Raw genomic sequence first — 25,904 nt, 5'->3', positions numbered from 1 at the left:
CACTGCTTTTAGAAATCTCTCATCAAGAAAAACCTCTTTTGAGTACTGGGGAAGCCAATCCAGTGGATCAGAAAAACTACCTGTGAGATAACACAAGCTCAGCCTCTCAGCTGTGAGGACTCAGAAGAGCCGCAAAGAATCACAACAATCCAATAAGATCAGCAGTATTATTATCCCCATTTTACAGATGAGAGAACTGAGGCATCCTGATGGTTAAGTGCCTGAGCTCACGCTCACTCAACTACGAGGACAGAGCCGGAGTCCATTCCTGGCTGTGTAGCTCCAGAGTCTTTGGCCTTAACCCCTATACATGGTTTCTAAGATAGAAATCAGGGTGCTGGAATCAAGCATCTTTAAGTTTGAAATTGCATTCTCTTCTTCAATAGATGAATAGCCTTGAAATATTCTTCTACTACTCTTAATCTCTATTTTCCCCATTGCAAAATAGCATTAAGAGCTATCTCAAAGAAACAAGCACAAATGCTTGTTTGTACACATATGTACAAATGGGCACAGCACAGTGTCTGATTGGTAGTATGTGCACAGTTAGATACTCTTTCCCTCCTTCTTCCAATAGAGCAGCAAAATGAACAAGAAAAGCACTTTTATGAAGGGAGCCAAGCAATGTAGAATTATCTCCTGGGCATGGCTGCCCATTCATCTCTTCTTTGGTCCCAGAATTCTATAGAGAGGCTGCAAGAGCACCCTACATCTCATAGAAAGTGATCCCTCAGCCTTTGCTCTGAGTTCAAGGGAAGCCGTTCCATGGCCCACAGCCCACACCTAGCCTCCCAGGCCATACCCTGCAGGTACTGGATGATGCTGAGGTTCTGGGCCTTGGAGATTGCTCTCAGCACACAGAAGGTGGGCTCCTTCCAGAAGCAGCAGTTGTTCTCCCGAAGGCAGGTCGTGGCAATCAGCAGAGACTGCAGCTCGCTTCCTGAGAGGAGTCCCTCCAGGCCCTGGGAGTCGCTGCAAATATTGAGCAACATCTGAAAAATAAGAAGATAAAGAGCCAAGGAGGCCTGGTTAGGAAGCCTCCTTCCTCGGACAGATTTGTTCCCTACTTCTCTGGAGCACTGATGGGCATGTCTCAGTGGGAAGGATAGGATTGCATGGGGTCACCCTCTGCTCTAGACCAGCAGGTCAACAGAGCCCCCTAGGAAAGGGTGGCAGGGCCTGGGGCTCCAGTGTGACTGCATTGGCCCTATACAAGTAATTGTTATCCCTTCCAAATCAGAATAATAAATAAGTAATTGACTTTGTATCTTTTTAATGGAACTACCGAAAAATGTCACCCACAATTAAGGTATAGAATTAATAGGACCCTGAGCTGTTTAAAAAGGGAAGTGTTTCAGAATTCCTCATTGACACTCAGACTCTACTTCTCCCTAAGACCACTGAGTCAGCATATAACCTCCTAACTGGGCTCCTTGTTTCCACCAATTCCCTTTCCTGATGGCTAATAGAGGGACTTACAAAAGCTTCTTCTCCACGTGGGATAAAATCCCAGCACTGCCTTCTCACCCACTTTATCCACTCCCTTGGGTTCTCGGTGGTCCAACAGGACCTGCTGCCAGTGTGGCAAATATCACAAGCTCCTTCCATGGGAATGAAGGCATTTGCTCCTTCTAGGCTGATACAGAGAGAAGCTGGACATTGTGGACCTCAGCTGCGGGTCCCATTTCCCTGCCTGCCTTGCAGGTAGGTGTGGCCACGTGACCAAGGTCTCACCTGCGCCTGAGCTTGCATGGCCATTTCTCTGCTTCTTTCCACTTCCTCCACCCCAACAGGCCAGGCTGCCTCCTCTGACCCTGCCAACCCTCAGCTCTCTAGTTAAATGCCACGCCCTCAGAACAGACTTCACTGATTCTCTAATACAGATCACAGCCTCTCACCCTCATCGCCCAGCACACCTTTGGCTTTACCTACGTAGCACTTAAAAAATTGCTAACTGCAGTGCAGCCTGGGCAACAGAGCAAAGCCCATCTCTGTTTTTTTTTTTTTTCATTGCTGACTACACACTTGTTTCTGGATCGTTTTCCCCTTGTTTGGCTTCTTCACCCTTCTGTCACCTCTCAAAGTGAAGCCCAATGCTTGCTGCAGTAACCGTAGGTGTGGCGTAGAGCTTCGCACAGTAGGGGCTCGGTATATTTTTGTGAAAGTAACAGAAACCCTTGAGGAATGTAGGTGTGGTCTATTCCCTGTGGCACACATTCTGTCCACACACACAGGACTTCAAAGGCAGACCCTGCACTATTTCCCTGTAGGGCACCTAAAAGCCACACAGTAAACATTTGTGAAAGTGTGTGGTGCAGTGTCCTGGCCTCCACTTAGAATATGATTTACATACAAGCAGTTAACACCTACATTTCAACAAATGCAACTCAGAGGGTAACCCACTTTAATGGAACCTGCCAGAACTCAGGCACTACCCTCTGGAAATGAAGAATAGGCTTGGGAATTTGTCTAATGCGGATGCTAACGTGGACACGTATGTACCATGGACAGTTGCATTTGGGAATTCACTGAACACTCACAAGCACCTGCTCTGTGTGAGACACTGCAGACATTGGACACATAGTGACAGGCCCCATGGTCCTCCGTACCCTCCCTCACAAGCTCAGGGAGCAGGAAGAATTTTCTGGAGAGCCCAGCATCTCAGAAGCTGATAAAGCAAAAACTGCCCGGAAGTGGACAGGGGGAGAAGGTGAGAAGTTAGTCAGTCAAAGAGAAGAAGAAAGATGGGGAATGACAGGAGGAAATCGTGTTTTATACTTAGAGGCCTGAGATGTCTTCTGAGAGGAAGGGAAAAGGTGCTGAGAACAGGTAAATGCAAGCTTACTCAAGGGTGCCAATCTCAGCCCCACCCAAGACCTCTGTGACTCCAGACCCCATGCTCACTCACCATGCCTCAGTTTGTATGGACCGAGGATGACAACACTACTTACAGATGTATCCTAGGATGACAGAGAGGGCTCATGAAGGTGACCCACGTGAGGTCATGGCACAGGGGTGGGTACAAAGCTTATACTGAGAAAAAAATCGGCTGCTGTTTAGCTAGTGGGGCAGATTGTGCTTGTTAACAGAGGAGAAGGGGGCAGAGAGGAGGTTCCAGATGCCAGGGAGGGTAGGCAGGACTTGAGAATGCAGACTGGAGGAGGGGAGCTGGGTGGGTGCAGGGGAGCTAAGTGCAGGGGCAGGGGACCACATTTCTGGGAGACAGCAAGGGAGGGGGCAGTGCTACAGGGACAAGATGAGGTGCAGAGAAGAGGGGGCAATTCATTTTCCAACCATGCAGGCTGTGCAGAGCATGAGGGTGGGGGGTGAGGGGCAGGGGAGGCTGGACCCTCTGGGAGATCAGAGGAGCTTGGGAACCAGGGCTGAGAAAGATAAAAACATCTCCAGGAAGCATCGGAGAGTCTGTCCCCGAAGTGAAATTTTGACCCAGGGAGATGGAGGCCCTCCTCGAACTCACCTGCACAAACATCCTTTGAACTTGAACATCACTCTCAAAAAGCTCATCTTTGTCCAGAGGAAAGACAAAGAAGAGGTAAAGGCATTGTAGGAGCAGGGCTGGAAGCCCAGACTCAGCAACCCTGCCCAGCGTCTCCTGCAAGAGAAGAGCACATGTGACCCCAGGTAGCAAGGCAGCAGAAGCAGGTCAGCCCGGACCCAGGAGCAGGCCCCTGCAACCATTTCAGTGGGGCTGGGGGACAGTCCCTCTAAGATCCAGTCCTCAAGTGTGAAATGCTGACAACCAGAGGATGCACCTAGGGTGGCTGTGATGATTAAGTTTATATAAAGTGCTTACTATGTGCTCCATAGCTCCTTTATAAGATTCATAGATAGAAAGAAGGAAGAAAGGAAGGAAGGGAGGGAGGGTGGGTAGAAAGGAGGGAAAAGGAGAGGGATTGTAGAGATTGGAATACAAGGGCTTCCTAGCAAATCCTACTGGGTGACTGTGGTCCGGGACCTCCTGACTAGGAGGTGGTCCGGGGACTCATGATTAGGAAGGGAAAGCAGTCTGGAGGGGAGGTTGATAATATGTGTGTGAACCACAGAGGTGAGGACCTGATCAGGCCCCTTCCTGCCCTCTCATCTAGATCCCCGACAGATCTCATCAAGGTCCAAAAAGTCTAATAGGTGATGACTGACAATCAGCCAGCATCTCAACTAAATAGCTCAGGGCTGCCAGACAGAAGTCAAGAGGACAGGAAGTCTGCACAGATGGAGACCAGCCTCCCAGGAGCTTCCTGGGGTCTTTGTTCCTGGGGCTTTGCCTGCAGCTCCAGTGGGATTACTTCAGCTGCAGCCTCTGTGTGTGTGTGTGTATGTGTGCGCGTGTGTGTGCATGCATGTGTATGTGCATGCATGTGTGCACGTGCACATATGAGCACCTGTGAGGTCAACCTATGGAACGCTGTCCATGCAACTTCCCACCCCATTGGTTAACCTGACAGACACTCTGGGGAAGTCAGAGAAAGAGAACGATGAATGTACAGTCTGGACCAGGATCAGGACTAGACGCAGGCTGCTGGTCCTAGCCTTCCTCCCAAAGGTTGACAGTGCAAGGTACTGTCCTCCATGTATTTGACATCTTGTTAACCTTGACCCCATCAGGGCAGTTCTCCCTGTCCTTCCCCCACCTCACTCATGATGCACCATGCACAGGCAGTGAAAAACACACCCTTAGGTTAATGTGTCACCAATCAGACGGCAGAGACTCCTTCCCCAGGGGCAGATGAGATGAGCCCTCATGCTGTGCTTCAGGTTGCTGTGCCTGACAGTGGTGCAGGCAGTTTACCTGAAGAAGACTCAGGAGGTCCTCCCTTCAGTTAACTTCCCAGGTCAGACACCACCCCCTGACCCCAGACGAGTACTGCATGATGTGCTCCTGTCACCCCTCCATGCATGGCTGCAAAGGCCCATCTCATGTCTGGGTTCATCTAGTGAAGCAGCTTTGGAACTGGTAACAGGTAGAGGCTGGAAGAATTTGGAGAAATTACACTGAGGGCAGCAGCCACCCTGGTTCTCTGCTGTTCCTGGCATGCAGCAGGCATGAGTGGGAAGGGAAGGAAGAGGAAATGCCTCATCTCTAGGCGAGGCCAGGACAGATACTTAGAGGGCACATCATTCAGGCTGACCCTAACAGGAAGAAACAAAGAACAGTGGCTCTGAGCATGGGATCTGGAGTCAGACAGACCACAGATGCATAGCGTAGGTAAGCCTGAATTCTCATCACTCACCAGCATCCCGGTGATCTGACTCATAGGGTCCTTGGGAGGATTCACTGATGATGTCTGGGACACACCCAGCCTTGCCCCACGTGTAGGAAGTATTCAATAAACATCAGCCATTAACAATCCCACACTAACCCCAGAAAAGAGGTGTTATTATCCTCAATCCTAAAATTAGAAATGCAACCACGGGACAGGAGGGTAAAGCAATTTGCCCACAGTTACACACAACTTGTCAACTGAGAAAGTGGGAATTTCCACCTCTGAAGTCCATGTTCTACACCAGAATGGGAGGAGGGAGGAGAAATAATAAATCTGTTTTATGAAAAGAAAGGCCTTTTTGGGACATGCCACCGCCCTGTGCTGGACCTCCTCTGCACCTGGATGAGCAGTGCCCAGGGTGGAGGCCGATGGCCTGAAACTCACCGAGTCTGTCCCCGTGAGCACGTACACCGACTTCAGGAGCAAGTAGCCATCCTGATCCATGTCCCCCTTCCACCGCAGCAACTGCCCAGCCGCCAACCGAGCTTGCTCTGGAAGACAGTGTCACCAGCAGGGCATACAGCGACCTGCCCACTCAGCTTCATCTCCATCCAGGATCCCCTCTTCCCAAGAGATGTGCCTGAGCATCTGTAGAGGACTTTGGCATCTTGCCTACATGTCCCTAAAGCCACCTGCATCTCTACTAAACGTTCCACACCCTGCCAGACTAACCTCCTTGGAAGACAGCCTTTTTCACACCACTGTCCCTGTTTAGTAGCCATCAGTGGTTCCTGATTGCCAGTGAGAAAGAACAAGCTCCTCAGCTATTGGATTTCTCACAATCCAGAATCTTCCCCTACTTCTTGGATCACACAGTCCCTTATGTTGCAAGAATTCCTGAAATCTACACCATGCTGAGAAATTTCTTCCCCTTAGAAGTTCCTCCTACCCTTGGCCCTCAGCCAGTGTGAAATTTTACCCTGCCTCCAGGGACCAGTGCACATGAGAGGAAGAGTGCAAGTCAGGAGGCCCCACGAGAGATGCACACTTTGGCTTCTGTATCTTTTCAGAACCAAGAGCTCCACCAAACACACAGGTGCATCTTCAATCCTAGCACTTCCTCCCAGAGACCACAGTCCCCTGCATGTTGTGTGTGTGTGTGTCTATGTTGCGGTGTATCTGTGTGTGTGCGTGCCTACATGTATCTCTGTGTGTAGTGTTTCTGGGTGTGTCTTCATGTGTATAGTGTGTGTCTGTGTGTAGTTTCTGTGAGTAGTCTCTGTATGTGTCTGTGTGTAGTGTGTCTGTGTATGTAGTGTATGTGTGTGTCTCTGTATCTCTGTGTGTCTGTGTGTATCTGTGTATAACATCTGTGCATAGTGTCTGTGTGTAGTGTCTGTGTGTATAATGTAATGTGTGTGCCTGTGTGTGTAGTGTGTGTGTCTCTGTGTGTCTGCGTATCTGTGTATGACATCTGTGTGTAGTGTCTGTGTGTATGCAACAACTGTGTGTAGTATGTCTATGTGTGTTTGTGTATAATGTATTCTGTGCAGCATGTGTGTGTGTGTTTGTCTATATGTCCTGGAAGCAGCAGAGCTCCCCGAGCCCCCTTCCCGCATCCTGCATTTCCCTTGGTCCCCAAGGCACTCAGTGACAGAGTGAGGCCCTCCTGCTCTTTGGCAGGCAACACTCTAGCTCACGCGAAAACAGAGGGGCCTGGGAGGGTGTGCAGGGCTGCACTGCTCTCTGTAGAGGGCCTGCCAGCACCTCCATGCTCTTACCTGCAGGCTTCCCCACAAGGACCTTCTGGAGTTGCTGGGCAAGCTGGTCGGACACATCTTCTGCCAGCCTCTGGAGACTGGGAAAGCAGATTATCCCCACGGAGTGTTCCCAGGCCTGAAGCAACAGACGGGTCTCAGTCAGAGATGGCAATGCCACAAGCAGGGCACGAGCACTGCCCACCATGCCGCCCTTCACCAGCCCAAGCTGATGGCTCAACTCCCTTTCCCAGGGGCATGCAAAAAACCACCACATCACCCACCCTCACAGCCCCAACCACCATCCCTACACAAATGCCTCCAAAGTCTCCAGCTGCGCAGACATCCCCCTGAACACGAGCCCCTGAAATGTCAAACACGCAGAGCCGGTCCACCACCTTCCTCACAGCCTGTTGCATCTGGCATCAGTGGATGGCCCTGCCAGGAGCCTGCTGCCCCCACGGGAGCACGGGAGTGCCTCTCCAGGTCTCCCCCTCCCTCAGCCTTCACCCAGCCACCTCTGTGTCTCATTGATGCTCCTCATATACAATTTCAAGTCCTGTACAGATAACCCAATTTTAGTCATTCAATTATTTCCTTTAGATAAATTCCAAAAAGTGGGATTGCAAGTTAGAGAGTGTGCTTTTATTCTCTAATGCTTTGGTACATATTATTAACTCGGCTTCCAGACAAAGTTGACCAGATGAGATTCCCCAGGCCTCCCATGAGCAGACAGATTTCTCCACACCCTCAGCAAAATAGAGTATCGCTGTGCCCGCTCTTCTTTAATGGAAAACTTCAGAAGAGAAAAAATATCTCATCTCAATGGCAGCCTTTCGATTTCTAGTGTGGAAAACCTCTTTTCATCTTTCTTGATTGTCTGTTTTCACTCTTAGGCTATTACTTTACTAGGGTTTTTACTATTGTTTATTTAAAAGAGCTCTTTGTATCTTAAAAAAAATGTTAGATGGCCCATAACATAACTGCAGTTATTTTGCGTTTGTCATGTTGTCTTTTAATTTGCTATTATTCGGTTTTGCTATACAGAAATCTGAAATTCCTATGAAATCAAATTTCTCAATCTATTCTTTCATTTTCTGGCTTTAATTCCAGGCTTAAAAAATTCTTCTCCAGTCCAAATTGTTGTTCTTAATCTTCTCTTTTTCAATTTCTTTAAAATTCTTTCTTATCTGCTCCTTCTGTATTTCTATCCCACCTGGTCCCTTTTTTCTGCAGACTTTTTCCCCTTATTATTTAGGATACTATTTAGCAGAAGTCATGAGTTTTAAAATTCTTTTTGAAGTGTCAGGCTCTTTTCAGAGTTCCCTCCCTATTTCTCTAGCAGTCCTGTTTATTAAGTCTGATTTTCATCCAAGTCTTTGGGCAGAGAGCCTTTTCTCTTTGTTCTACTGTGTTGTGGAACTGACTAAGTAGGACTAAGTTTCCTAGCCCTGTGATGAGATGGGCTCGTTCCAGACCAGTGGTCAGGGTGGAGTTACTGCCCTTGGTCCAGGACTTGAGTTCTGGAGAGATTCCCCAACCCTGGTTTCCACCAGAAGGATCAGCTGCTGTGCACATTCCGGGCATCCGTGGCCTCCAAGGAAGGCAGTTTTGCTGCACTGCTTCCACTCAGCCCCACTCACCGTCCACTTTCAATTAACCTCCCGCCCCAAGGCCCAAATGAGCTCTTTTTCAATCTGAGTTCTTCCATCTAGGAAAGATGAGAAGGGCTTCAAAATCCAAGAGGAAAAACATTTTTAATGTGTGTCTTGCTGTGGCATTATGTTTGTTAAAAAATAAAAACCTTTAAAAATTTTCTCTTTATTAAAAGATACCATAAACCAAGTGAAAAGGCAAGCCACAAGTCGGGAGAAAATATTCACAATGTGTGCCACTGACAGAGGATTGGTATCCAGACCTCTAAACATTGATAAGAAAAAGACAAACAACCTGCTTTTTACAAAAAGAACAAAATAGACAAATAAAAAAGGTCATTTGCATAAGATAAAATAAATAACAAATTACTAATGATCCAGAAAGTGTATATTGAAACCTCAATATTTTCTACTTTTCGGGTTAGCAAAAATGAAAAACCTGACAATACCAAATGTAGCAGAATGGGAGGGAATCACAGGAACCCCCCATATGCTGCTAACAGAGTATCAATTGGAACAACCCTTTGAAGAAGGGTTTAACCTAATCCAATAAAGTTACAGGGCACATGCCCTACCACCTGACAATTTCAGTCCTAGGTATATTCCCTAAAGAAATGCTGGTCCAGGTACTAGGCAGGAAATATTTGTGGGGCATTACTTGTGGCTGTGAAAAACTGGAAAAAAAATACTTAATATGCATTGATAAGACAATGAATAATTTGTGGTATATTTATATAATAGGATACTATATAGTGCTGAAAAGAAAATAGAGCTAGATGCATCAACATGGATGAATCCCTGAAATAGAATGTTGAGTGAAAAAAGCAAGTTGTACAAGTTATGACAATATGAGTCTACAAAATCCTGCAAGACTAGATTGCATGTTACAGATAGCTGGATATGTAGCTAATAGAAGTGAACATCCACCCAGGGAGTGAGGCAACCCAAATTCAAGAGAGGAAACCCTACTGGAGGACTAAGGGAGGGAAATGAGCTAAAGAATGTGTACACAGGGAGCTTTAGTTTATCTGAAGTGTTTTATTTATTATATACTGGATTGTGAGTACTCGTGTGTTTTGAGCAAAATTTTGTATGGATCTGAATTTTTTTGTACCCTATAAATAGACTTGGTTGGCATTTTCTTATGTAAATTTTTTTAAAGTAGTGGGTTAGAACTTTGCTAAAACAACCAAAATGCTAGATCACTGTTAAACACTATTGGACATAGCAGACCTCCAGCAAATACTTGGTAAGTGAATGAAACAAATATGAAACCCACGATACACAGTAACAACGACTAAATGTGTTGAGCCTGGGTGCTATGACAAGCACTTACGCCATGTATTACACTTCCATGCATTAGATCCGCTAGTCCTCACAACAAGCCTTTGAGGTTTGTGCTATTATTATGCCCACTTTATAGAAACAGAGGCTGAGCTGGAGTTTAAGAGGAATCAGTTAGGTGGCAGAGTCAAGGTTTGAATTATTTCACACACAAATGCACATACCCAAATAGCATTTACACATCTACGAAACTTATGGCTGTCACCTAGAAGCCAGCTGCCACTCAGACTTGTTAATCCCTGGAGAGAAAACGTCTGTACTTTCGACTTGGAATTTCTGTGGCAAGATGATTTCCCTCCCTAGAAACGAGAACTCTGCTATGATGTCTTTCTAACAAATCCCTGCAACTCCTCCCTGCACTGACAAACCCCTCAAAGACCAATTTGCAGGCAGTTGACTCAGAAGCATCTATATCGTCTCTGGAGCAGTGGGAGTCCAGGAGGCACTCTACAATAAAGCAAATTGGGCCACTGTGAGCTGAACAGTAATTGTACTCTGAGCCAGATCTCCCAAGGCCCGGACTCCTTCCTGGGACCTCGAAGGGCACTTTTAGAAGCTGCATTAACTCTTTCAGGCCACCGGGGTGCTGTTTGATGCACAGAGCCAATCATTTGCCGAATGGTACCATGGGGACCCCGAAGAGTTAAAGCAGTTTCCAAAAGGCCCTAATTTTTTCCCAAACTGGGACTTACATGCTGGGAGAATATTGCTCAATATTTTTAAAAACTTTTATTTGCTAACATTATCTAAGCTGCATCATCATGCCTCGTGGCTGTCCCCTCACATGGAAGAAAGAGAAAGAAAATGATGCTCTGGTCTCCAAAGGAAAATAAAGAATGGCAAAAGCTCTAGGGGAGATGAGAGGAAAAACCCAGATTTTGAATGACAAAGAGAACACGGTTGGTATTTCGGCATGAACAAAAGGTCATTATTACTCTATTACTGCAGAGTTTGGGGGATTTGTCTTTAAGTGAGCTCAAAACATGTCTGAGACTTTGCATGAAGTTTCCCTGCTAGTATGACACAGTGGACCCTCTTCTCTGTTAAAAAAAAAAAAAAAAAAAAAAAAAGGTGCATCAAAACTTTGCTAAAATAACAAAACAGCAGAAATGTTATTTCCCCATGATGGGAATAAACCATGTTGCAGGGTTTACTCTACCCCAAGATGGGGTAGAGTCAGGAGTGGACAAACAGGGGTGTTTACCCTGCTCGCCCCTTGGACACCACACTTAAAAATAATTATTGATCATCTTTGGTATTTTACTTAATGGTGTTTATCTTTCTTCAATTATCAGTTAGATCCACACTTGGGTTTTACAAGAATGATTGACCATAGTCAACACCATAAACTCTGCACCATTGTCTGAGTAGCCAGCCTAGGAATGTGCACATATGCACACACACACAAAAACCCAAATACACTGACCTCTAAATACAACTAAGTTAGTGTTCATTTCAATCCCTCCATACTAGGAAATGGATGTATTCCTTCTTATGTTACCCACTGTTCCAGTTACCTGGGAAATCAGATTGTTGCATGAAAAACCACCCCTAAATTCAGTGGCTTAAAACAATAGCAATCATTTATTTTGCTCGTGGATCTGAAATGTGGGCAAGACTCAGCAAGGACAGCTTTTCTGTGCTCCACTCTGCTAGGGCAGCTAATGGGAGCTAAGAGATTCACTTCCAAGATTATGTGCTCTTGAAAGGGCTGGCAAGATGGTGCTGGCAGCCAGCAGTAAGTATAGCCTCAAGGTCAGGGCCTTGGATCCTCTCCACACAGACATTCACTCAGAACTACTTGGGCTTCCTCACAGCATGGCAGCTAGACTCTAGGAGTGAGTATGCCAAGTGACAGGAAGAAGAAACTCTGAGTCTCTTGAGGCCTATGCCTGAAAATATCTCTTCTGCCCTGTTCCATTAGCCCAGTCATCACAAATTCATCTAGATTCAAGGGGAGGGGATACAGAAATCCCATCTCTTGAAGGGAGGAGTGTGAGCGCATTCGTAGCACCTCTAATCTACCACATTCATACATCTCCCTTTTCTTCAATGCAGCCCCACCCCTGAGATTGTCTATCTCGGTCATTGAGAGATTCTACACAAATTGCTAAGGATTCTCTATTTTACTTTCTGCTTTCTCTCAAAGTCCACATTCTAAGAATAAACTTCAGTGGCTACCTCTGTAGCTCTAGATTTCCCTATTTCTATTATTACAGGATATCTCTGTGTAATGTGAGAACCTCAAGTGCTTTTCTTCCTCCAAAGGCCAGAACCTTCCCATGCTTGTGAGAAGAATACCTTCTTCCTTTGATGTTAGAGCCTATGATGGGAAAGGTTTCAAAAGACCAAAGCCCAAGACTCTTGGTAGGAAGAGAACAACAGTCTATTGAGTCTTTCTTAAAAGCACTACCCTGCACACCACAGAAGTCATTGGCTCTGTGTTTCTCCTGTGTGATGAAGTAAAACTTCCTCCCTATCTGCAACATCCTAGAGCAGCAATCTAAACATCCTATGTGTGGGAGTGACATTCTTTTTGAGCTGAAGGGAAAGGTAAGGTGTTAGCCAGGCAAAGCTATTGTCCAGTGAGTCATGGGATAAGGAAAGAAAAACCAGATCTGCCCTATCCTAGGAACCCCAGCACTGAGCAAGGACACCCAGTGGTAAACAATGCAGACCTGCAGCAGACTGCCCAGGTGATGCTCTGCTCCTGGCTGACAACTGGGTGGCTTTGGTCAAGTTATACAATATCCTTAAACCTTTCCTTCCTCACTTATAAAGCTAATATAAAAATAATACCTACAGCACAGCATTATTGTGAGGACATGTAAACACTGAACAGAATGTCTGGCTAGCTAGTTAGAGCCTGTTGGATATTTCCTAGCTATCTTCAGTGGAAGCAGCCGCTCACCTGGGCATCAGGGTGCCTGAGTTTAAGTCTTGGCTCTGCCCTTTGCTCATGTTGGAACCCAGGGTGTCATTTCATCTCTTAGCCTCATTTCTAATATACAGATTGTTTAGCACAGGCCAAAGAAAGAACAGGGTGATATTAAAAAGAAATAACAGATAGGGGGAAAAGGCTGGATTGGAAGGATCTGACCCTAGATCAGGATTGAAACAAGTCTTCAACTTGCCCTGGCTAAGAACTCTTTGACCTAAGAAGAGGAGTGAGGAATCCTAGGTGAGGAGGGAGCCTGCTATTCTGGGTGAGAACCCCATTTCTCACTCTTCCCCTCAGGGCAGCTCCCTTTTGGGATTCCACTTTGTTGAGATTCCATTAGGTTCTTCCTTATTACCTGGAGAGTAGCCAAAAGGTTGAGTAGGTTAGCACCCTTGCAGCCTCTCTTCAACTCAAGAGGCAGTGGGGCTGGGATTCACTGTAGCACAAACCAAGCCCACCTTTGTACTTGCCTAGCAGTTACTGCAGATTCAAGTATAAACAATGACATGGATAGGGGAAAGTTCATCATGCCTGCTCTGTGTTTGGAGGAGTCAGATATGGGAGAAAACCAGATAGGCTAAAGGTAAGCTCTTCTCTGGGAAGAAGATACAGAAGAAGTAGCTCTGATGGAGTCTGATGAACAAGGCAATGCCCATTATCAAATCTCATGACTCACGAGGCTGAAGCTACCAGGTGACAGCAACCTAGAAGAGACACACATAGCTGTCAGCCTGATTCACCCAGCCCCAGCTACGATGTAGATCACTCCTTCCATGCAGAGTCTGACCAATAAAGAGGCTGGGCCAGTTAGACAAGACCCTACACCTTAGGGACACGGCCGTTTCCAAGCAGAAGTGACAATTCAAAATCCCTTGTGTGCATGGCTTTGGAACAAAGAATATTCCAAATCATCTTAATTAATTTTCTTTGGGCCCAAAATGAAGAGAGTCAGATACAGAGAGTTGAGCTCCATCACACATGGGAGTTCAGGACTCTTGTTTGTACTCAGGAGTCTCAGAGCCCAGGCAGGGTATGGTTTCCATGACAACCAATACATGCAGAAGGCATTGATGTTAGCAGCCACATTCCAGGAGAAGTGGCGTTAACATTTTAGGTTCTGTTATTTCCAAGGGGGAACTTCATGGAAAACCTTAAAAACACTGCTCCGTGATTATAAAATTCAGAACACAGTGGTTACAAGCTTATCTTCTTACACAAGGGCCTATATTCCAATAAATGTTTTCAGGCTTCATCTCGGGTTAGATTTAATCTGCACTACACCTGAGAAAAAACTCCCATCTTCCCCACCTTTCTTTCCACCACTGACTCTTAATTAAGAAGGCTGAGCACTCTGGCCAGGTTTTATTAGTCACAACGTAATAGAAACAATGTTTTGTAGGCATGTGGGACTTAACAAAATAATATAGATATTAAGAAAATTATGAGAAGCTCGTAATACCCTGCCTCTACAGGGTCTGCCAGAGGTGGGCTCCAGGGATCAAGAGTCACAGATTGTGTCAGCAGTTTGGGGGATCATGGTGACAGGAATCTCAAAGGCTTCAGTCCACACACAGTAAGTACCCTGGAGCCTGGTGGAAAAGTAATGGAATAACGTCTACTTTCCATGAGCTGTGGACTTTATAATCATTGTCTTGTCTTACTCTCACAGTTTCTCAGCGAAATGCTATTAATTCTACTTTACGGATAACTGAGTTTCAGCAATAGCTGGTAACTTGCTCAGTGGTGCACAGCTAATAAGCAAGTGATGCAGCCAGGACTTGAGCCTTGATCTGTCTGACTCGAAAGCCCACATGTTCAACAACAGGGCCATTATGCCTCCAATTATCGGGACAGGGTTTGGAAAACAAAGACTAGTATCAAGGTTCACTTACAATAATAACAGTTTAATATGGAGTCACAAGCTCACATGCCTGTAGGGTGACATAACATTCATTAGAAATATGGGTTGGGGGAAAGATGTTAGGGTGAATGCCGAGGTAAGCCAAGGAACCCCATAACCCTTTCCATACAACTGTCAGTATTGGATCTACCAAAATTTTCAAGAGAATTTAGAAACCTGATTTTCATATAAAAACTTTCTGTTTTGAAACAAATGACCACTAGTTCATTCTGAACTGCTGCAGGCCATATGAAACACGCAGTGTGCTCTTGGGTGCCCTCTGCTCTGGGCCCCACTCACCATGACGGCAGGATCTCTGTCTTCTTCACTCCCATAGCCCAGGCCTTAGAACAGAGTATAGGAGCTTAATAAATATTTGTACAACGAACAAATGAATTCTCAAGTAAACAACAGGGAGGTGAAGAAGAACCGAATCCTGACTCTTAGGTACAGAGTTCTTTTATCAGAGCCCAGGCTGTCTGTGTGGGTGGCAAAGATGCCACTCAGAACCAGCAGCTCAGCAATGACTGAACTCATCCTTATCACCAGTGACTTGTACTGGGGGCTGGTGACTGCTCAAATTGTCCCTTCCATAAGGCAAAGTTGATCTGGGAATTGGGGTAAGACTGTCCCACCTCTCAGAATCTGGGGTTGTCAGGGCAGACAGGGCTAGGGCTGAGAAACTTTAGCCATCTCTCCTAAGCTAGCACTAGTTATGCAGTCTGTGAAACGAGATGAAGGGGACTACAAGTCCAAAACATGGAGGAAAATAATGAATTAATGGACAGTGGGTAACTCGGCAGCTTTTTACAGAAAGACACACTAAGTATGGAATGCATCCTACAAATGTGTTCCCAAGAAGATTCTAAGTCATCTTTGGAAACCCTTAAATATTTCTGATGAATAAGATAGAGGAAATATATTTACAAAGTATTTCCCAATGAAAACATGCCAAAGCCTCTATCTACCATCCCCTAGTCAACTTTCAAACATGAAAGGCAGCTCGTGTTCTCTGTGCTTTGAATGTTTTGTAGGTATATGCTTTTCAAAAATAACCCCAAATCCATAGTCAAGTAAACACTCGCTAAGTCCTCATAAAAAGTGCTTTCAATGCTACAACTAGACTTCAACTATAAGGCAGACCTCACTGGCAGGAGCACTGCTCCCGGAAAACAAAAGAAATCCCTTACAGCCAAGCTGTCACCAGCTGCCAGGAGCCAGAGTGCAGATCCAGTAGATGCACTGGTTTCCCTAGTGGGAAACTGGGTTTGTGAGTGAAGCTCCGGCGATCTCCACTGATTTTACCTCACTTTGCATTATTGGTACTATTTGATGCAAGATATTCTGGCTCTCCCAGGCCTTCATGTTGGCATCCCTGGGGTGCAAGGTTGCCAGCTACCTGTGTGACTCTTATGTCAGGACACACCAGCCTCTCCTCTCTTCCAGAGAGCTGGTCTTACCTCTGGTACCCAAGCTGGGTTTGTGGTTGAAAAATATAATATTTTTTAAACTAAAGAAACAGCATTAGCCAGAAGCTAACCATCTGTCCTTCTAAGTCCTTCCCCACCCTAGAAATGAGCTTTGCTTGTCATCTTTGGCATGACACTCTTGCTAGGGTCTCCCCAAAATTCGTGTGTTGACATTTTAATCTCTAAGGCAATGATATCAGGAGGTAGAATCTGTGGAAAATAATTTGGCTCTGCCCTTATGAATGGAATTAGTGCCCTTATAAAGGAAGCCTGAGAGAGGCTCCTCACCCCTTCTAGCATATAAGGCTATGGCAAGAAGGCACCTTCCATGAGCCAGAAGGTAAGCTCTTACCAGACACTTAATCTGCCTTAATTTTAGACTTCCCAGGTTCTAAACCATGAGAAATAAAAGTCTGTTTTGTCTAAACTACGCAGTTTATGGCATTTTGTTATAGTGCCCCTAGCAGGCTAAGAAAACTCTCCCCTGAGCAATCAGAGTCCAGTTGTGATGCCATAAAACCACCAACTTCACTTTGCAATCATCCCAAAAGTGTCCCAGAGCACCCATCACCTTACAGTTTCAAAAATAAGAACACCAACCTTTAGGAACAGGGGGAGAAGACTCAACAGGTTCTTCTGACGCTCACTGGGGCTCTTGTGAGTTAACTGCTGGTACTCCAGAAACTTCCTTTCCAGCATGTCCCAGAGAGCTGTGGGGCCAGGGGACTGCCCTCCATGTGGGACATCAGGCCACACAGTAGTGAGCTGCCCTTCGTTTTTGGAACCTGGATCTTCATTTCTGTCTTCAGCCTTTGAAAGATCTTCTGCCTCCATGCCGTGGCAAAGCAGATCTGAATTCAGAACAAACAGAAGTGAGCACCCCTTTCACCTCACTTCCCGATGATTCTGGCTGTGGATAAGGTACCGTATTCACTCAGCCCAGTTTCTATTGAAGATGGTTCCTCTAAGAATCTGAAACTGACTAAAATAAGGAAAGCTTTTTAAAAATGGGATTCCGATTTAGGTGTGATTAGTACAAATTCACAATCTAATGTGTGCCTAGCACTGTGGGCTCTGGTTAACAAAACTCAGACAGACTCTCTTAGAACCACACAGACAGAAAGGTGCTCCTATTCTCCCTAGGTAAGTAAAGAAACTGGGCCAAATGCATATGGTTATGTCAAAATGCAAACCTTAATACTAAAGCCTGGTTTTGTTTTGTTTTGTTTTACTTGTTGCTGCCTCTCTTTTAAAGGGCTGTGTACATGAGAGAAATATAAATAGTTTACTGGGATTTGTAGAGGCATGTAATTCTATATTTAGAACTTCCTTCTACGATGGGTCTGAAAGGATAGATTCCTCATTCTAAGCATTATTTGGTTTATACTCGATATTTTTAGAGTATTTTGTTCTCAAAATGACCCTTTAAGTCCCAAAGCTTACAGGAGCTCATCTCTAAGTGCACACAAGTCGGGCACAACAACAAAAACTTACGTGATGAAAACATCCAAGGGCCAATTCACCAGGTAAGTGACCTCCCAAAGGTTCACACCTTCAGAAGTGGTCAGTCAATTATGACTCACAGCATAACATAGGTTTATTTATTGTTTGTTTGTCTGGAGTTGAGTAAACTCTAAGAAAGAACTAAAATGTTCAGGCTCCCTGAAAAAAATCCCTCCCAAACTCAACATCACCCACGCAAGAGGCCATCCGGAAGCCCAGCTGGCATTCAACAGTAACAGGGTAGCGACCAAGGAACATACAGAGGTGGGTCCCCAGGGTTCTGCTCTTGGCTACAGCAGTGATGGGGGCACATCATGCTTTATTTTTAGCCCAAACACACATTCCTTGCAGGCTAGAATGGAGTTTAGCCACGTGCCACCGGCAAGGCTAAGCAGCCCCTTTCTGAAACTGGCCCACTCTTTATGTGCAGAACCCAGTCTGCCCCGGGCTCCTCTTCAAGCGCTCAGGCGGCTTACTCTTTACTTCATTTTTGGAAATCATTTTCTTATTACAAAAGCCATGCTAGTTCATTGTCGAAAACTGGGAAGAAACACAAAAACCACAAAGAACATAGTGCTTACCCATACCCAGAAAACATGACTGCTGACATTCCAGCTTCTATCTATGAATATAAAGTTTAATAAGAATGCGATCATAATATTTTTAAGCCAACTTCAGTTATGCTTCATCTTTTGTTGAGCGCTGGGATGGGGGTTTGTGGGGGATTAATTTATTTCTTTTGGAGGTGGATTTTAAGGGGCAGGCGGTGGAATTGCTCACATCCCTCAGCCTTTTCCCTGATCTTGACGGCTGTGTTCATTTATTCCTATATCACTGGGACTCTGTTCTCCACTCATATCCCCTGTGTCCCAGCCTCACCCACACCCCTGTTTGGTGAGTACAGTTCCACCAGCATGGACCTTACAGGGCATGACACACATCACCTGATTTCTGTCCGCATACACTTAAGTGACGAATGCTGTTCTGCATCTTTTCTGCTCTTACTCTTTCACCCAGCATTATGTCTTCAGACCCCACCACGTGGCTCTGTGTTTGTCAAGTTCATTTCCTCTAACTGCTGCCTTGTGTTCCAAAGTGAGCATCACGTGCCTATTTTACTTGTTGGCTTTCTCTGTGACAGATGGCTGGATTAGCCACAACATCCGGTCCTGCACACAGGGCTGCGGTGGACGCTCCTGTGTGGGTCCCTTCATTGGGATCTCATGACTGACTCTGGGTATGAAGGCAGAAGCAGCAGAATGGAGTCAAGGGAACATGCCTGCTCAGTTCAACTAAGTTCCACCAGCTAAGATGGCTTCAGAAAGCTGGCATCAAGCCATCTCCCCCACAGCGTCTGAAGACTCCTCAGTGACCTCATTGCCACTCTGCTTGACATCACCCAGCTTTACAGTGTTTTCAATCTGATTGAAGGAAAGTGATCTCACATTGTCATTTTAATTTGCATTTCTCTAAGTTACTAATGAGTACGAGCATCCCTTTACATGCCTTTTGGTATTTCTTCTCTGTGAATTAACTACTCATAACCTTTGCTATTTTTTCCTCATTTGTCTTTCTTTTGCTGCTTTGTGAGAGTATATTCTAAAAGCTGGTCCTTTGTTAGTTTTAAAAATTGCAGACATCTTATCTCAATCCATTTTTGAATAAATTAGTCTATAATTTTCTGTGTAGTCAAAACAGCACATTATGAATATTTTCCACATCATTTAAGATCCTCAGTGCCTTCATTCTTAATGGCTACATGGTGACCATAGAGTAATGTTGCTTGTTTATTTAATAAGCCCTTACACTTAGGTATTTAAATGATATCCAATTATTCACTACTATAAAAAATACTGTAATGACAAGCTTCATGTCTAAGTCTTTTTTATATATCCATGATAAAATAACAAAATCCCACTCCATTTCGAAACTTCTAAAAGGAAATAGTTGGATCTAAAGGTAGATAAATTTTCCAGCCTCTTGATCCATATTTCCAAGCAGCTGCTCCTGAAACACCAATCCTATCAAGGGACAGACAGTCCTTTCACATAAGTGTACGAGAACTCACATTTCCCTATGTGTAATCTTTTTTATTACCATTTTTTTAACCCTGATAATTTGACAGGTAAAATAAAATCAAGAGCAAGTGCATCTCTGTTGTTTCTCGCTGTGTATTTGCTGCAGAGTGAGGAGATACGCATGTTTCCGTCTAGGCTTGGTCTCCTCAGAGCTTCCTGTGGCTGCTTTTCTGGAGTCAGACTGCAGTGAGTTCTCATTTCACGAGTTCTTTGTAAGGAGGTCTCAGCTATTCTCATGGCTCTAATTATCCCTGAGAGCCACGTATCCATTAAACATTAGCTTTGTGTCCATAGCAGGGGCTGGCACAGAATAGATGCTCAATAAAATCTTATTGAATAAATGAATGAAAGTATTAATGAATCCATGAATGAATTAACCTATGTGCTGATGGCATCCAAATCTCAATGTCTCTCTCTCTCTAGCCTAGACCCTTCTTTAGAACAAGTTCATTTTTCTTACTAGAAGATTTCTACTAGGATTTCCCCAGGACTCTGAAAGCCACTATGTTCATCTGTAGCACCAAAAGAGCCAGCTCTAAGACAGCTCCATGCAAGCTTAGTGTTGGCTCTACCATATAAAGTTCATTTCGCAGTCACACCTACAGGCTCTACTAACTGATTCCATCAGTAAACTGTGTCTGAGGACCTGCTAACATGCCCCATCTTCAGGACCAGCAAGTGGCAAGTCAAGTGAGCATCGGGTCAGAATATGAAACTGTGATAACTGGGGACTTCACTGGAGATCCAGAAAAAGGATCAGAAACCGCCCATCTCTCCTCTGAAGTGCATAGGAAGCCACGTTTACTGAAGTGAAACACTTGACTCACCTTCACTTGAATAGACATAGATTTTTGAAAAACAAGAATTTCTAACTAATGCGGACCCCTGAAATTGCGTGGCAGCAGCACCTGACTCAAATGCTAAGCTGCAACTGCCCCACCTCTTGCTTGTCTGCTGATCGTCCCATACCTGCTTCAGTTTTGTTTGAAAAGAGAAGGAAACAGGGAGCAGCTTCTTAGGGCCATGTGAAGAACAGCAAGAAGAAAGCATTCTAATCCGTCTCATTCTCAAGAAGGGCCCCGCGTACAAGCCAGCAGCCTCTTCTCATCCAGAGTGAAAAGCAATCCGTTGGGTCACTGGGGGAGTCCCAGGCAAGGCCAGGGTGAGGGCAGGGCAGTTAAGGAGGCACTCACCTCTGCACAAGATTTAAGGAGGTGCCAAAAAGTAACCATTTAATGCAACATTTTTAAAGGTCAAAGTTAATGCCAAGAAATCCATGATGACCAAAATATCCAAATTTTATATAAAAACAGGATCCAAACCTGTGCTTCGCAACCATCTCCCCACCTCACTCCCCACTGTGGGAACTTGAGTTCAGGGCATTTTTCACAAAAATCAACCTGTTAAACAGACAACACATCTGTGCCTTGGCTCCTGGGGAGTCTACTCTCAGACATGTTTTAGACCAAGTGGCAAGACCCATCCCTGCCTCAGTGTCTTCATTTGTAAAGTGGGGATGACAGCAGATTGGCTCACAGGGCCCCTCTAGCATTAGTCAGTTCAGCACAGGTCACTGTTAGGATTGGGGGGCAGGTATTTACTGGCACCTACTTAGTGCAGGCATTTACATGCAACTCTTCATGTAATCCTCCTTATATCCAATGACGGTAAAGCTAGCAGCTTTTGTCCACAGCGGATGCTGACATGGGAGCAGAGAGGTGACTTACCCAGGGTCTCTTCACCAGTTAGTGGCCAGAGCAGACACTAACTGGCCAGAGCTGTCTGTGGACAGCCCAGGCTTTGCTGCCCAGCATACCCCAGCAGTGCACACAGGCAGCTGGGCTCACACTGTGGCTGCTTGGGGCCGAGGATGGGGAGAGAGACTTAGCAAACTATTATGCCCAGTCACACAGGCTGGGGAAGACTTGCTACCCTGGAAAAGTTCTTGGGCAGGTGAGCTTTTAGAAGAAGGGTTCAGGGAAACATGGCCTTGGAAGGGCAAGGGGGCAGGAGGCTGCAGGGAGTCCCAGAGCCTCCAGGAAAAGAAGCTCACTCCTCCCTGCCAGATGTGCTATTCCAGCTTGAATGGGGTTGGGCATGCAGCGCTCCAGCCCTCCACACCCCGACCGACCAGGTTGGAAGCCTTGCTCTCCTGAAGCAGAAACTTGCCTTCTCACACAGTCTTGAGACAGAGGGGTCAGTGGGGCTGGGATGGGAGTCACAGGCAGGGGTCTAGCTTGGCCCCTGTGGTGTCTTAACTGAGTCACTTCCCCTCTCTGGGAATCAGCTTCTCCTCATCCACATGGTCCTGGTGATCCCAGTCCCACTCTACCCTTCATGCATGGATGATGGGAAGAGGTCCAGGACGGTGAGGCACTGAAGGGCTGGAGGGGCCCCTAGATGGGCCCAGAGTCTGTGGGTTGCATGTATGATGTGGTCTCCCGTTTCTCTGTGTCATGTGCAGGGAACCAGATGGTGAGCCCGCAGGGACCCAAGAGGGAAGGATTCCCTGTGACCTCAGCAGCACCAGTGCTGTCAATGACCATGCATGCCACCAGGTCTCTGAGTGTCACTGTCCACCTGCACCGCACACCCCACCCACCCTTCAGGGATACATGGTGTCATCAGAGCTCACGCTGCATTGTAACAACCCACACCGGGCATTCTGCGCACAGCTACCCCAGTGAAGGGTAACATCTGGAGCATGAAGCAATGCTGGGTTGCTGATATTTGGGCTGCTAAGTAAACATTTTGATTGACTGTTTTCATCCCTGACTTTCTATTGAGTGACTTGCAGAGAGGTGAAGTCTCAGGATGTGAGACGTGATCTAGCAGCCCTTGGAGCTAAGATGCCAAGAAGCTGTTCCCAGGAAAAGCTGCCCCGGAGCAAGACAGCATGTGGAATGACCCAAAGGGGTAGCTTGGGACTCAGTGCCTTCTGTAGAAAAGCTAGGGCCTGCAGCAAAGAGTTGCTTTGAAACAATTAAAGATTAAAATTCTTTCCCCCTTTCTTGTTAGCCGCTGTGACTGTTCTCACTTCCAGATTATAAACTCCAGGTGCAGAAACTGCCTGTTTGCCATCTCTGTAATGGGCCACAGCCCTCGGGCCTTGGAGCTGGGGAAGCCTCTAAACCAGATGATATAGGATAGAACAGCACTTGGCATGCATGGCCGTAAATGATCTCTGTTTTTCTTTCCATGCAAACACCAGTGCCTCACCACATGTCAGCAGATCCAAACACTCTTGCTCCTGTTTTCAGCAGAGGCTTGGCCTCAATCCGGAGAGCTCCAAAATAAATAAATAAATAGCAAAGCCATTCTTGTTTCTAAAACATGTTCAGGGTGGGGCTAGTCCTTGGTTCCCTCTTCCCCATGTTTCACATCAACAAGGAGACCTTACAAACTAAAACCAAATTAAAAGGGGGAGACAGAGGTGGTGTGCTATGAATACTGTTCACATCTACCTGCACGGCCGGCACTGTCAGAAATACTGAGTATGAACAACAGCATTATCATTAGGAAAATGGTGATTAAAACAAGATGCCAGGACACACTGATTAGTTTGTTTTCACCAAACAAAAAAAACTGGATGATGGCAAGGGCACAGGGCAACCACCACTCTCACCCTTGCTGGTGGGAACACAAATGCAGCACTGCCACTTTGGAAGGAAGTTTGGCAGTCTCTGGGAGAGTTAAACATACCCCCAGGAATTCTGCTGCTAGCTACTTACCCTAGAGAAATTAAAACGTATGTTCCTACAAAAACTTACACATGAATGTTTCTAGAAGCTCTATTCATCACTACCAAAACCTGGAAAAAACATAAATGCCCCTCACAAGACAAATGAATAAACAAGCTCAGGTCCATCCGCACATTGGAATCCCTCTCTGCAGTACAAAGGAACACACAGCTGACACCCACAGCACCCTGGATGCATCTCAAAGCCTTCAGCAAGGTGACAGCAGCCAACCCCAAAAGGCTACCTACTGTCATATTCCACTTAGATGACATTTTGGAAAAGGTAAAATTGTTAAGGACAGAAACTAGATCAGTGGTTGCCAGGGATGGGGGATAAGGGGTAACTACAAATTGCAGGAGGAATTTGGGGGGGATTGAAATGTTCTGTATCTTGAAAGTTGCCAAGAAGAAGCGTGTAGGCTTTGGAGTCAGATGCACACACCTTGCTATTTAGTGGCAGTATTTGATCAGTGCTAAGAAGAGCCTCACAGCTATGGAGCCGCTCTGAAGTTCTTTTCAAACCGATCAAATACTGCTACTATTTACCGCCTTGTGGGGTGTTGCTGGGAAGATAAAGAGAGAGGATATGGAGACAAAAATGCAGAGCCACTATGAAGCAAGCTCTCAGGAAGAAGAGTTGCTTGGTGGTAGTCACAGGACTGTTTACATTTGTCCAAAGTGAACACTAAAAAAGTAAATGCTTTTATGTAAATTATATTTCGGTAAACTTGACTTTAAGAAAATACATGTGCCGCGGTTGAACCAGAACTAATGGAAAAGCCAGAGGTGGGGATTTCAGTCCCTTGGCCTCAGCTTTTATCCTGCACAGTGGGGTTAGAAATCCCTATTTAATCAAAGTAGTGACTTCCCTCCTCGAGAGCTCACTCTACCACGGCTCAGTACTTTCATCTCTGTATCATCTCTTTTTATCTCCACAGCAACACCCTAAGAGGTGACAAATACAGTAGTAGTATTTTACGGGTGCTGGAAAGAGCCCCAGAGTGGTTCCTCAGCTTCCCCCAGGGCCACCAGTCAAGTTCTGTGCATCTGATTCCAAACCACAAACTCTGCCTTAGCCATGCTTCCTCCTTCCTCAGAATGCCACCGGCTAGGGACAGGTCAAGGCTCCTGTCCACAGAAGCCACACACAGATAAGAGTTCACTCAGGGCTCCTCCCTGGCCTTAGACTTCATGTTGGCCAAGTGGGGAAACTGCGCTCTAAGTTCTCATCCACTTTTGCATCCAATTAAAAAGATCATGTTTATAATTGATTGTTATGTCAAATTGGTTGAACTAATAGACAAAGTAGGTCAATTATAAAAAGTAAAAATATGCCCAAAAGAATTGAAAGCAGGGACACAAGAAGATACACCATGTTCCTAGTAGCATTATTCCCAATGGCCAGCGGGTGGAGACAAGCCAGCATCCGTTGATAGGTAGATGTGTAATTGATGAAGTGGAATATTATTCAACCTTTAAAAGGAAGACAATTCTGGCACATGCTATGCATGAATGAACCTGATAGCATTATACTTAGTGAACTAGCCAGCCACAAAAGGACAAACGCTGTATGATCCATTGATCTGAGGTCCCTAGAGCAGTCAAATTCATAGAGCCAGAAAGGAGAATGGTGGTTCCCAGGGTCGGGGGAGAGGAGTGCACAGGTAGATAGTGTTTAATGGCCATAGAGTTTCAGTTTTGCAAGATGAAAAAGTAATGGGGCCGGATAGTGCTGTTGGTTGTGCATCATGAATGTACTCAATGCCACTGAACTATACACTTAAAAATGGTTACGATGGTGAATTTTATGTTATTTATAAATTGTGGGTATGTACCACAATTACAAATTTATAAATAAAATAAACAAGTAGATAAAAAATAAAGGAAGAGGAAATAATTCATTCAGTTGAACGACCACGATAAAATAATAACAATAATGGCATCTATTGAGTGCTGGCTCCATACTGGGCCCCCTGCCAAGGGCTTTGCATGCCTAACCTCTCCCCATAGCATGGGAACTGCCATGACCCATGACCCCACATGCTCCCACCGCCAGGTGGAGTTGAGTTGGAGGCACATGCACAGCATCCCTGGGCATGCTCAAGAGTGAGAATTCCCTTCCGGGACAAGGCTTCATTAAACATTTGCCACACAATGGCATTGTGTTGGAAGGATTATGGGAAGCCAATGACAGAGGCTCTGTGTTCCACACCTGGGTTAATTCCAGGCAGGGAAGACCGCTATTGTATGCAAAGGGAACACAGATGAGACCCAGTGACAAGATCAGAGAAAATAG

General features: G+C 45.6%; 1 protein-coding gene across 3 annotated transcripts in view; it reads right to left on the bottom strand.

Moving 5' to 3' along the window:
* WDFY4 (WDFY family member 4) overlaps window positions 1–25,904 on the bottom strand; it is a 307,995-nt gene that overhangs the window by 267,113 nt on the left and 14,978 nt on the right. For all 3 annotated transcript variants that reach the window (XM_017504669.2, XM_037729965.1, XM_037729964.1), the window contains 5 exons: window positions 16,889–17,139; window positions 7,004–7,118; window positions 5,667–5,773; window positions 3,479–3,613; window positions 803–992 (listed from right to left, as the gene is read on the bottom strand). In XM_017504669.2, the coding sequence (XP_017360158.1) occupies window positions 803–992; window positions 3,479–3,613; window positions 5,667–5,773; window positions 7,004–7,118; window positions 16,889–17,122 (781 nt within the window). In that variant the 5' untranslated portion in view covers window positions 17,123–17,139. The remainder of the gene's footprint in view (window positions 1–802; window positions 993–3,478; window positions 3,614–5,666; window positions 5,774–7,003; window positions 7,119–16,888; window positions 17,140–25,904) is intronic.

The sequence above is a fragment of the Cebus imitator genome, unplaced genomic scaffold, assembly GCF_001604975.1.
Source record: "Cebus imitator isolate Cc_AM_T3 unplaced genomic scaffold, Cebus_imitator-1.0 Scaffold326, whole genome shotgun sequence".
NCBI lineage: Eukaryota > Metazoa > Chordata > Mammalia > Primates > Cebidae > Cebus > Cebus imitator.
The sequence above is the reverse complement of the archived record's forward strand: the minus strand, read 5'-3'. Positions and strand labels throughout refer to the sequence as shown.